Source organism: Pinus tabuliformis, chromosome Q (genome assembly GCF_031772625.1).
Source record: "Pinus tabuliformis cultivar Carrire ecotype Pingquan chromosome Q, CPIR1, whole genome shotgun sequence".
NCBI classification, from domain to species: Eukaryota; Viridiplantae; Streptophyta; class Pinopsida; order Pinales; family Pinaceae; genus Pinus; species Pinus tabuliformis.
Window position 1 is genome coordinate 1,307,188,391 of NC_142296.1, and position 13,636 is coordinate 1,307,202,026.

A 13,636-nucleotide genomic window follows, 5' to 3' on the forward strand; every position below is an offset into this window, starting at 1 on the left:
ACACAAAATATAATTAAAAAGAAGGCTTGGAAAACTTCAATTTTCACACCAAGAAGCAACTAAAACCAATATTTCATAATTAGCAGGAGTAAAAACATAAACGAGAGAAGGTTGAACAAAATTATTACTGTCTAAAATACAAGTACTAATTAAAATTGGATCACTTTCAATGAGATGGAAGTTTAATAGTACCAGGTTAAATTTTACAAGGGTTAAACTTTATAGGAATGACATACTTTCTCCTCTTTCCAAAAAGCTATAATACTCACATCAGTTGTTTGACCTGAACCCTACAAAAGGCAGCGAGTTGGTAATTGATGGAAAGTAAAGTGCATGACAGGCACACAAGTAGCATTCAAAGGCACTCTTTATGACTTGCACATTGGTTGAGTTGAAGGAAATCATGTCCAACCATTAAGTACTATGATGAATAAAGAGCAGTATTCAAGCCTAATTACTTATATTGCTTAGATCTTAGCTATAGAGAATTCCATAATATGTACATGTATGAACATGTGGCCATAAACATTTGTAAATGACTAAACACACTTACTGTAATAAGTATAGATATAAAGTACATAATCTTAGCTCATTACATAGGTTAAGCTTAGTTAGCTTCATTAACTTGGATTCATAGAACCAGGCTACCACTAACAATGCCTGCAACGTTCCAACCCTCGTAGACATGGTAGGTTTTCCTAAGGCTGGGGTTCAGACATTCAAACAGTATGTCAACTAAAATGGCAAGGGTTCTCGTTAGTTACAACGACAATTCATGGGATGCAAGGACCTGCACATATGCAGCCTTCCGCTTCATGTTTCATTATGTTCCTGTGCAAAAGATATGAGGTGGGTTTCAAAAGTTGTATTAAAAAGACAGAGTAACTTCCAAGCTGGAAAAAACTTTCAAACGCACAGGTCTTCAAGAATAGAAGAACGAAAACAATGCGATAATAAATGATGTGAAGGCTAGCAAACCAAAAAATCAAGACAACTCGGTAAATTAAATAAAAAACAAATTAAATCAAAACCCGATCTGACCAGAGCTTAGGGTTCTGGTTAATTACAACGGGAAGTCATGGGAGGCAAGGACCTGCACATATGCAGTCGTCCGCTTCCTGTTTCATTTTGTTCTTGTGTAAAAAAAAGGAGGTGGGTTTTAAAAGACACAGTAACTTCCAAGCTGGAAAAAAGCTTTCAAACGCATAGGTCATAACCATAGATTTCTCACATTACCAACACCCAACTATCCATAATAATATTTTGAAAAAATAGTTGACGTCTAAATAAAGTGATTGCTTAATTTTTCATAATTAAAAAAATTAATTAAATGTGGCAATAAATTAAAAAATTTAATTAAATGTGGCAATGAATTAATTCAGTGCATAGTCTTGTGTGCACCAAACTTTGAACAGTGTGGGGATTGATCTGAACCATTCTTTGAATATTTATCTTACGGTTGAAGTTTGCAAACAAGCTAACAATGAAACAGATGGCAATAGTGCACAGTTAAAAAAGCATTAGTCAAGCTAGCATTGAAGGTAAATAGTAAAAGAAATTCACTATTATATGCACGGTTAAACTGCCATTTGTTCGTTTCAAAAATTCCACAAAGGTACCTCTGCATAGTGAAAATGACATGTGTTTGTTTCAGCAAATCCGAGACTATACAGGGTCACCACGTAGTAGAAATTGCAGGTTGGATATGGTCGAGCTTGCTACATTTGGCATGGCAATATAACTTGGTTGATTCCAAGGAGGAGCAACTAAACTAAATTTTTTAACTGTGTTTCCATTCTGCTGTCTTCTCCAAGAAAAGAAAGGAAGGAATTCTTCATATCAGGGACTTGCTTGATCGTCTTTTCATTTCCTTTGTCCTTCTCTTTTTTTCAGCTCGTAATTTGCCAAAGAGAAATGTTACACAGAAACAACAGCTAGTTTCGAACCCTGGGAGAAGTTCAGGACTCAGCACAGCCGATACACGGGCACCGGTTTTCCCGATCCATCTGTTTCTCTGGTTCAAGCTTTTCCATTGCACATCGACGCCGATTCTTCGTCATCGAAGGACGCTATTAAGCAGGTGATGCTTCTGTTTCCCTGTTTTTTGGCTACCAATTAGCACCCGATACAACCTGTCTATCCAAATTGTTTTCCGACAATATATGAAAGGAAAAGAAAATTGAAATGCCTTTGTTTTAATCACAGTGTGAACCAGATGTGCACCTCGGGTTCCTGTTGGTGGTTCTGGGTCATCAAGGTAAATTGAATTGACTGGGGTAGGAAGGGGTGCTGAATCTGCATCGACGAGGCGCGGTAGCAAAACCTACTGAACTTAGTATCTTACCAGCCGTTCTGCCATTACCATTTTTGTTATTCCCTTCATGGCAATCAAATTTGGTTTTCTCCTCAAGGCACTTTCCTGTAATCGGCCAGGTTCTAAAAAGCTATTTCCGTGGCATTGTGAGCTGGCCATCTGTTTCTAGTTGCTGGCTGGCTACGACTGCTCAGGAACCTTAGCGTACGACCTCAGTTGTTTCCCTAGAACAAGTTTCCTCCAAATCCTCCACTCTAGAAGAGACCGCTACAGAACCTGCTAATCACGCTGCACCACAACACTATCATCACTATTGCACCTTCGCCAATGTCAGTTTGAGTGCTCTTTCAGCATCAAGAACAGTAGGTATGCACCTGGATGATATGCGATGAATGGATTTGGACAAGCATCTGCCTCTGGTGACGGGGTTCCTGTTGGTGGTTCTGAGTCATCAAAGTAAATTGAATTGATTAGGGTAGGAAGGAGTGTTGAATATGCATCCACAAGGCGTGGTAGCACGAGTGTTTCTTGGTCGAGTGGATCCAGTTGAACCAAAACCAGCTGCACTCGAATCTCTTTGAATCAGAAGGGCCTGCTGGTAGGGTAATCGAAGGAGGAAAATAGGCGGGTTGAGTGAAGCAGGTAGGGACAGTTAGAAAGCGAGAGCGAAAGCGGGTACCTGGTCCAGATTAAGAAATTGATCCCGACATCCTTTCAAGTCAACAACTCAAAATCCGGTCTCAGTTAATTCGGCTCTGCCATGCACAGACAGCTGCAACACCTGCATGCAGAACACCTGCCTGCCAATACGCCCAAACTAAAACTGCAAATAATTCAAACTGCAAACAATCCAAACTAATGTTAAGTAATGCTAACATTAATATACGAAATCGTCTGACGGTCAGCAATAATAAACACGGCTAAGGAAAATAGCCTAAGCTCCGGCCTCTCCCGCCTCGGGAAGAGGCCAAATAAGATGGCAAACCAGAAGACTTTGCTCATCCTGGCACGAAGCATTTTAAAACTTTGCTCTAACCACCACATTCTCCGAAATAGCAATTCAAATTAATGCTAAATCAACCCATTTGGATTAATATAGTCCCTGGCCATTGCCAGATGGCAGGGACTAATAAGAATTCAATAGATAAAGAAATGGAATCTTACGAAGTGGGAGCAGTACCATAAATTAAATAAAGACATAGAATGAAGAAACTTTTTAATTAGATAAAAGTTCAAAATCATCGTCATGCTCAAAATATCAGCAATGAATAATATTAAATGAAGATTTTTACTAAGAGTATATATCTTTGATTTTTTAATCATAAGAATAAATCATCATTAATTGTTAGGTTTCACATTTTTGTTCTAGACTAATCTATGTTCCCTTTATGCTAATGCTTGTGCAATTGAGTATTTTTTTTGTCCATGATTTTTGTGGTGTTTGGTTATTATTTATAGATGGGAATTCATTTCTCATATATGATTTGATTTTTTTGTGAGTTATATTTTATAACTCAATTTACTTTTAATTGGATCAATTGTTTTGCATTATGCTTGCATTATTATTGCGAATTTGTTTGGTTCCTAGTATGATAATTAAATGCAATGACCTTATTTACAATTAAAATTTGACTCCAACAAAACTAAAAATCAATTTTTTGCATTGTCACACTATATTATACCACATTATAGAACACATTTAATTACTCACAAGTAGACTATTCCATAAATTAATTCAATTGCATGAATTTTCATTGTGTAATGCATTTTGTAGCTCCAATTTGAAATGTACATCTATGTAATATGCAAGGAACTCACCTACAACCATTCTACAATTCATTCATGTACAACTATTCCTTATGTTCTATGTAAGCAAAAAACATCAGCATGACGAAATGAAAACCACAATCAAGTTGTGTGTATTGACATTCCCCCAACCAACATTATATCAAAATATTAAAATATGGTATATACTTTATGGTTATAGTGTTAGTGGTTACAAGTTAGAAATACTTGGAGTATGTATTTTTTGTGTATAGAATAAATGAGAAAGTCTGTTATCAATTAGAGATATAGGTATGAACATTTTAATAATAGATTTTTTTTATTGTATTGGCTTAACATCATTGGAAGTGCTGACTTTTTCACATTTAGAGAAATACTTTCACATTAAATTGACAATTGAATTGGCATAATGAAACAAACTTTCTTCTTTTTTGTAGACATTAATATTAATAATACGAAAACAACAATCGAGGTCTTAGAACTAAGAAAAGAACCATTCCTTCATGCATTAGTGAATATCGTATCGAGAGGTATGATCTTAACCTAATTATAAATTATAAAAACATCAATTTTTATTTTCTTAATTATGTAATCAAGAGTTGTTTTCACAAGAAAATTTGGCTATAGACCTACCATTTTGAATTAATAAAGGTAGAAACAAGGCCAGGAATTGAATGCTCAAAAGACCCCAACCAAGAGGACTTCATAAAATCACTCAAGGAAGAGTATTATTTCTATGGGTGATATATAATTTATTTTGGATATTCCACATGATATTTTATCACAACATATCTACTAAGATAACCCTAAATATATACAATAAATGGTTGATTCCTTTAGATTCCATATATGTTATTACTAATTTTATTTTTTCTTCATGCAATAAATAAAATGAGATAATATAGAACAATGATATAAAAACACATAACAATCACAATGAACACCATTATATTCTTTGGGAAACCATTATAGGAGAAAACGTCGTTGGAAACTAAGGTTACTATACTCTCTTTTGTGTGGAATGGAATATTAGAAGTACAAAGGAGAAGACACTCTGTATGGTGTTACTTGAGGATTTTTGCCCATTGGCTACTATAGAACACAAAACCCCTTTGTTATTGCTCAGGGTTCCACTCTCAAGTTCTTCTACTCTCTCCAAAACAAAGTACAATCAAAACTAATATAACCCCATTTTCTCCTAGTGGCTTGCTATAACACAACCTAAAAGAAAGAAACAGGTTAAATTTGAGGCCTTCAAATCATAACTAGAATTACAAATTTGACCCTCCTAAATTATGTTTTAAAGTATTCATGTGGCTATCCAATTTTTTATGAGTAATGGGGGATGCCATGGCAGCCCCTTGAATTATAGTGATTAATCATGATAATTCATAGTCTAGGAGGAACTTTTTCATTCAAACTTTGATTGACATAGTTATTACAACCGTAGAATAATATTTAATTGTAGAATAGAATCATTGGGTTTAATACTTAAGAGATAATTTTTAACCCCCAGAAAACATCATTTAAGGCCTCAAACCCAACCCAAACGGTTTCAAATCCCAATTCTTCCAACTAGTTCCTTTCAATAAATTTACTCGTGTAAGATGATTAATTCAATCTTTAAACTCTAAATGCATTTAGATCAATGAAAAACTATATAGTAATCCAACCTATATTAGTAGGAAATGGTGATGACTAGTACATCATGTCACATCAATTATGCCAAGGTCAACACCATTTCATGCAATATTATACTAGTAATTTATATGGCATTTCCATAGAACTTTGCATCAATGAAAGATCAAAATAGGGTCCCCAAATATTACAATGCTCTACACTAGCACATCCAAACTAAAGTGAAACTTTTGTAGATACATTCACTAGGAAAAGCCTAGCACTATATTTAAAGATTGAGGAGAAATTCAAGCTTAAGCATGTGAAATAATTTAAGCATAAGTTTATGAAATAGAAGCAATATGTTAAATGTCTGTAATGTCATCATCAACATTGAATATCATCCCTTCAACACACCAACTGTATTTCATAAAATTAAAATTTATTCAATTAGTGTTAAGTAATATATAAATTTGATTATCCAAACTAAAAAGTTTGTATTTTTCATGGTCTTGTCATTGATCATTCCAATGAGTAAAACACTCTAAAAATGACACAAGGACAAGAGAGATGAAAACTCAATCAATGTTAAAGTATAATGACATTCGTATTGTGATTGCTTTTTCTTTTTTTGTAACTTATTCAATATATGTAATATATTGAACTATTTTTTAAAAGAGTCTTGTATAGGTGTTAGGGTTTATATTAGTTGAAATCTATAGCTGATACCTAAACTTTCCATGTGAGTAAATGCTTTATACATAGAAGGTTAACTCCCTTACTATAAAACAATGATATAATATGATGATTTTTTATTTATTAAAAAATTGTTACTTTATAATTACATTATTTTAGACATGTAAAATATTAATAAAATATAATTAATTTAAAATTAAATATTTTTATCTTGATAATTTTTTTTTAAAATAAATTATAAATCTTATCAATATAACTATAGTTAATTTTCACTACATTCCCAATTTCACCAATATTCACAATTTCACCGATATTCACAATTTCTAAAATATTAAAAAATCTATAACCAAGTTACACTTTTAACGAACTAATATATATCAAATAGTGCTCGAGAAAATGGAAGGTCTTCGTTGTTACTATTACATGGAACTAGACAATGCGATAGACAATGTGATAGGTAATTGGATTTATAGAAAATATAGCTTGGATTATATATATATTATTATTATTATGATTATGATAGATAATATTTTGATCAAAGATTTTTGTAAAATTGAACATGAAAGTGTTCTTCGTAACTATTTTGATCCTAGGTTAGTCTCGAGATTAATTAGATAAATAATTATTTTTATTTATATATTAAAATATGATTCTAATTTGATTTTTATATTTTATATATTTATTTAATATCTTTTATAACTAATTAATAACTATATATATATAATTAAAATTCATATTTTCCCTCTGATTTTTTATAATAATATAATTTAGATTTGATAAATTAAATTAACTTATTTTTACTCACTTTGGTCCTAGTCCATTTAACTACTCTCTAGTAAAATGTAGTCTTTATAGTCGTTGCTTGATTATGAATTATAGCGGTTGGAGGTTTGCTATGTCTATTTAACATGCATAGCTTGAAGTGTTCATCAACTTGTCATGACTATGAACCTCACTAGTTGGTTTGAAACACGTGGACAAATAAAATACCATGTGATTTACCATGAAAAATCTATGATAAAATTGATATGGATCACAGAAGTCTCAATTCAACAACTATTTTGAAGTTGATTAAAAAGCTACTCCTATTTTACACAGGAGAATATTGGGAAAACAAATTATAGACTGAGAAACACATGGTGATGAGTGTTAAGAAATAGGTTAAATTAACTTTATTAAACAATTGAGCAAATTTCGATTATGAAACTCTACTTGTAAAATTGTCTCTACCCTATGTCATTTATACATACTTTATATATAAAATATATATAACAAATACGTATTTAGAAAAGCTGAACTGAATCCTATAAAACAGGAACAACAGTAGCCACTCTATCGGTTGAAACCATTTATACAGATTTTCTTGCGATTGTTTATTAGTTGTGTAGCTCTCTTGCGCTTTCGAATCCCACTAATAACGTATAAATGATAGCCCTATCAGTTGAAGGTAAGTATACATCCGACAAAGATAATGCAGGAATTATGTTGATCGTTACAAAAGTCTTAACTATATTGAAAAAATCGCGCTGTTTTAAAGACCCAAAAATTTATTCAATATCTGTAACTATATTAAGCTTTGTATCCATGAACGTGTAACCAGAGGTTCTCAACAAGCGTGACAATGGCTTCTCAATGGACTCTCATTTGGTTACTGCTGTTGTCTCTTACGATTGTGGTATTTGCAATTGACGTGCATAACATGAATATTGACGAATACCTCAATTACGTCAACCCTCCAGCCGTCCACAAATTTCGAGTACTTTCTAAATAACTGCATCTCTAAATTTCTGTACCATTTTTATGTTACATTGTTATTGTTATGTTATAATTTTAATGCTTTTGCTATTTGTTATGTTATATTGTACACAATTTTCTAATAACATTTCTGCTGCTGCAGAATGAACATGGAGATAGCATTCTCTGTGTATTGTACGCTGATCAAATATCTCTTCGGGTGAGTAAAAATAATTACAGATATATACGGCAGTTTTCTAATTTGAACTTTAATTAAATTGGCGAGTTTCGAAATATTGAGAAAATATCAGAAACGCTAGTGAAGCTAAATAAATAAATGACTTCCTCTCTGTTACTATTTCTAAAACGTTAGAAAAATCTATAACCAAATAATTATAATCCTTTTTTCATCGATTTTCTTAACTTCCCCTTATTACAGGATGCATAATCCGTTATTAATAGGAGACATAATCAAAGATTACCTTTTTAGGGAGCGTTTTGAAGAAAATCATGTTTGGATGTCTCTTTGTTGAAGGGTTCGGAGCAACGGTCAGTGGAAACGGGGAATGAACAAAAGACAAAAGTGGCGCAAAATTTTTCAGTTAAAACAGGGTGTCCAGAAGACACAGTGCCAATTCTGGAAACAAAACGTGAAGATGTAGAAAGGAAGGGATCCGTGACACGTTTCATAAACAGCCACAGGAAAATCATGACACAGTCGGCTAAAAATCTAAACGCCGAAAAAGAATCGTCGTACGCTCAACAGGTATGAGGTATTTGTATTTTATTATGCGAAATTCGAACGTTTAAAACCAGCTCTTGAAGGCTTAGAAATACGAATTTGGGTGATTCGATAGACTGCCTAGAATGAGAGGGGTAGCTTTTTAAGATTTTGGCAATGCCGCCTTATATGGATCTTTCTAAAATTGGAAAATATAATATATGTGAGAGATTATAATGTTTTGTTATTTAAATTATTATTTTTTTAAATGTAAAGAGGAATTGTATTTTTTTTTGCTAAATATATAAATGCAATAATTTGAAATTAATAAATTTTGAGTGAAAATTTATATAAGAAAAAGTATATGAACCCACCAAAATCAACTCTAATAAAAATTTAGATATATATAGATTTTTGTTAAAATAATAATCAAAAATAAAAAAAATATGAAATTATAATGGGTTAATTGTTGTTGTAAAATTACAGTTTGTATGGTCTAATGGTTAAGAGCATGTTTTTCCTCCTAAAACGTCACGGGTTCAAAACCAGAAATCAATGAATGGAAGTCTTACTTAGAGAAAATAAATGTTTTATAAATAATTAATATTTTATATTTAAATAAGCATAACATTATATACTTAAATATATTTTAATCATAAATTTATTTTAAAGCAATTATTTGAAATAAAGAAATTTAAAATTTTTAATTAGGTTTTACTTAGTTTATTCAAATTAACATAAACTCTACTCTATTTTAAATCAAATAAAGTGAAATTTATTTAAGAAAAAGTATAGGGACAAACCAAAATCAATAATTGATTTTTGTTAAATATAATAATAAAAAACAAAAAAATATTAAATCATAATTGGAGGTTTATGACTGCAAGTTCCATTAAAAAAACCATAAACATAAACGTTTTATAAATAATTAATAGTATATATTTAAATAAGCATAATATTATATACTTAAACATTTTTAAAGGGTAAAATTAAAAAAAAAAAATTTACTCCAAGGGAAAGGTGATCATTGCTTGATAAATCTAAGGATAAGATGAATTTATGTTTTGTGTGTATGTGTACATCTTATATCTATTCCATGGTTAGTATAGAAAGTATAATATCTCTCCTTCATTTTTAAAAAAACACCAATACATTTTTTTAACCATACATTTTTTATTTTTATCTTTTTTCACTTGTTTTATATAATATATATAGTTAAGATTCACTATTGAAATTTTGTATCTATGTCCCATCTTATCAAAATAAAAAATAAAAAAATCAATTAATGATTATATCTTTAAATATGTGTTTCCATGATATCACATCGCAAATAAAAAAGTACTCATTCAAAACCTCACAAATGATGCCCAAAGCTCATTATATATATATATATATATATATATATATATATATACAATCCTTAGTAATTATGATTCAAATGAGATGAGGGGTGGGCTTTATGACTTTTAGCATGATGTCTTGCATGCTCTAAATCTTCTATTGAGGGGGAGGGGGTAGCATGCATCCTGACTAGGGATTCCAATGTTTTTCAAAGGCTTTTTTATATATGCTTAGGTTACACATTAGTAGGGAAATCATCACACGATAAGAAGGAGGTTTTATACGGGACTCTATTTTTAGTGATACTATGCAACATAATGCTCAAATATGTAGTGGATTATAGCTTGAGTACTGACATAGGATAAATATTTTGGGCCTTACATCAATCTTTGTCTCAGCCAAAGATTCCAATCAAAGAAAGCTCATTTGAGACCCAAATAAATGAGGTGGAGGATGAGGGTAGGCTCCAATTTTATCCAAGTTCTTTGATTAGGATAAGGTTGATACATAGGAGAAAGGAGCACATAACTACCTACAAGTGGCTTGAAAGAGAGGTACTGGAGTCAAAATTATGTTGGTAGTCGGAAATGATATAGTCATAAAAAACATTCCAACATATGTGTCACTAAACTCTAGTTAGTGGCTTATATGAAAAACTTAATAGTGAAGAAGCTAGTGGCTTATATGAAAAATTTAATAGTGAAGAAGCTAATGGCCTACATGAAAAGTTTAATAGTGAGGAAGCTAGTGACTTATATGAAAAATTTAATAGCGAAAAAGCTACATGGAACTAGACAAGAAATAATTGGGAGTAGATGATCAACTCCTACTTTCCCCGTTAAAAAAAAAATTGATGTTGTTCACAATCCGAAAAGTGGCAAACATAACAACTTTGTTATGTTATCAGGGATCATGGGGAGCCGTATTGGTAGTCTATCCATTTTGATTTGTGAAGAGAGATATTTTCTTTCCAAAACATTCGGGTGGTACTCCCACGCTACTGCTTAGTGGATTAAAATTTGATGGCCATTTCTCGGTTATTAGACAAACTTGTGTTGTCACTGTAACCGACCTTGTTTCTTAGTTTCATTGGTGACACTTAGTAAAAAGAACTAATGAAAATAAAGTTTATTAAATCAGTCACACACATGCCTCATTCGATAACTTGCGAAAAGGTGCAAATCAACTGTTGGATCTTTAACGGAAGCTTCATCAATATATACAACATAATGCGATGGAATACTGTTAGAAATCCGACCAAAGCCTGTAATGTAATGTGACAAAGCCATGTAAAATAATCGATGTGCTACTTGAAAATACTAGATCGAATATTCATCATTTAATTACAAATTCCTAGAAGATTTTTTCGACCATTCAATTTCTATGATTCGATGAATAAGTGAAAAATACGACAGATATGATGTAATGATAGGGTGCTAGAGAATATAAAATATGAGGAGAATTTTTGACAATAGGGAATTCAGGAGAACAAAATACGACGAGAGTTTTTGGACAATCCATAGTGGGAAATCTAATGGATAGGTATGAAATATAACAAGAGTTACCCAATGACAGGGCATCGAAAATCTAATGTATATGTATAATATATGATGAGAATTCTCCCATGATTATTTGTAGTAAATCCAATGGAAGAATACTATACCTAATGATGTTATTGTAGAACCGACAAATATTGTGTCGGAAAGGACATTAGATATGTGAAGATCCTACAAATTTCACTGTCGTAGTGTCATTGAGAGTGAAACGATCCTGGGAATATAAATATGAAAGAATGAAAATCTACACTTATTTGAATATTGTCATCTAAAAATATAATTAAAAAATTATCAATTTACACTTTATTGCAAGAGATTTTTAGATATCTGAGAAAATTTGAAGATCTTAGTAAAGGAGTTTCTAAATAGCATATATTAAATGGGAGAAAGAATTCTTAATAAAATCATAAGGAAGGAATCCATTTATTTGGAGCTAAATCCATTTATTTGGAGCTAAGTACATGTGTGTATTGATAGCTTGAATTTGAAGAGAATTTGTTGAGCCTGATTCCAAATTCTTTCAAGCTGAGGGTGTATTTCTATTAGTAGTTGAAGAATAATGTATCAAAATCTAGTCTTCTCATTCGTGCCCTATTCTCTTGCAAAGCATTAATGATGTTTCTCTATTGATATATGATATAGTGGCCTTCTCTATCAATTATATTAAGAGACTAAAGGAGGCACACCAATATGAGTTTTTCTACCAATATTTATTGACCATATACATTTCCCCATAGCTTTGAAATATTCGTCTCCATAAATCCAAAAGGAAATCCCACTATTATCAAAGTTTTGACTCCACAACCTAATTTTCACTCTCGACTAGTAGATAATGCACTATTCTAATTCACCCTAGGGTCTAGCTCATGGCCCCTCATAGGGAGGATCCATCCCATAGGAGTACATAAATGTTATCCCTTTGAGACATCCCTACCCAAAAAATTTGATGCTTGGCTTTAGGTATTGTGTTGGCTAAATATCCCTTCATTCCCAAGGTTGATCTCTCATCCTTCTATTCATCACATGTGGCTTTAATATACTTCACACTTGAATCAATGCAAAAAACTACCCTAGTAAGTCATAAGACCTCACTAAAATTAGTATCTCAAGGAATAGATTGATCAAATTCTCGTTAATTGCCTTACAAAAAAGGGAGACTAATTGAAACACATTTTGATGGAACATAAGGAAACACAATCAAATTTGGAAATAATACAACTAGATGTTATAAAAAAATATCATGGTACCTGTTACTGCTCAAACTAGCAAGGGTCCTAAAAGCGGATCCTTCAAGCGTTGATACTAGGCTAAGGACTACAATGAAGCTAAAACCCACTATCACCAAAACTAAATATTCCCACTCTTCATGGACTTTAACAAATAGGAGGATTCCTAATATATAGAGAATTATTTATGAAGCATATATTAACTAAGATGGGTGTGAAATGATCTCGATGACCCTTTCCTAAGAGAGACTGAAGAGTGGGACCTGCTTGCTTGTTAAGAAAGGCGCAAGGTTCTCTAGGTTTGGGGAATAGGGATTTTAGGGATTGGTTTAGGGAATGTCACTTGTAAAGGAGCCTCCTAAACCCTAAAATCCTTCTGTAACGTAGTTTTCGAAGTGTTTTTCGAAGAGTTGACTTTGATAAGATATGGGACCACATGGGACCAAGTGGACCCACGTTAAGAGAAGGGGAGGGATTTAGGAACCAATGATATGATTAACCTAATTAGGGAGAGGAAAGGGATCAAGGAAAGGATTTTCAATGAAAGAAAATCCAAGGATCCTAGTAAGGTTTCTAGCCTAAGGGAAACCAAGGGCAAGAATTGGTCTTCCATCTAGGGCTTGCAATACCTTAAGATCACACAGTC

At 32.2% G+C, this 13,636-nt stretch overlaps 1 protein-coding gene across 1 annotated transcript in view; it reads left to right on the forward strand.

Moving 5' to 3' along the window:
- The first annotated feature begins 8,033 nt into the window (after window positions 1-8,033).
- Window positions 8,034-13,636, forward strand: part of LOC149224632 (protein neprosin-like) — a 147,254-nt gene continuing 141,651 nt past the window's right edge. Inside the window, exons 1-3 of the mRNA XM_089388234.1 lie at window positions 8,034-8,168; window positions 8,310-8,366; window positions 8,682-8,912. Coding sequence (XP_089244360.1) covers window positions 8,034-8,168; window positions 8,310-8,366; window positions 8,682-8,912 — 423 coding nt within the window. The remainder of the gene's footprint in view (window positions 8,169-8,309; window positions 8,367-8,681; window positions 8,913-13,636) is intronic.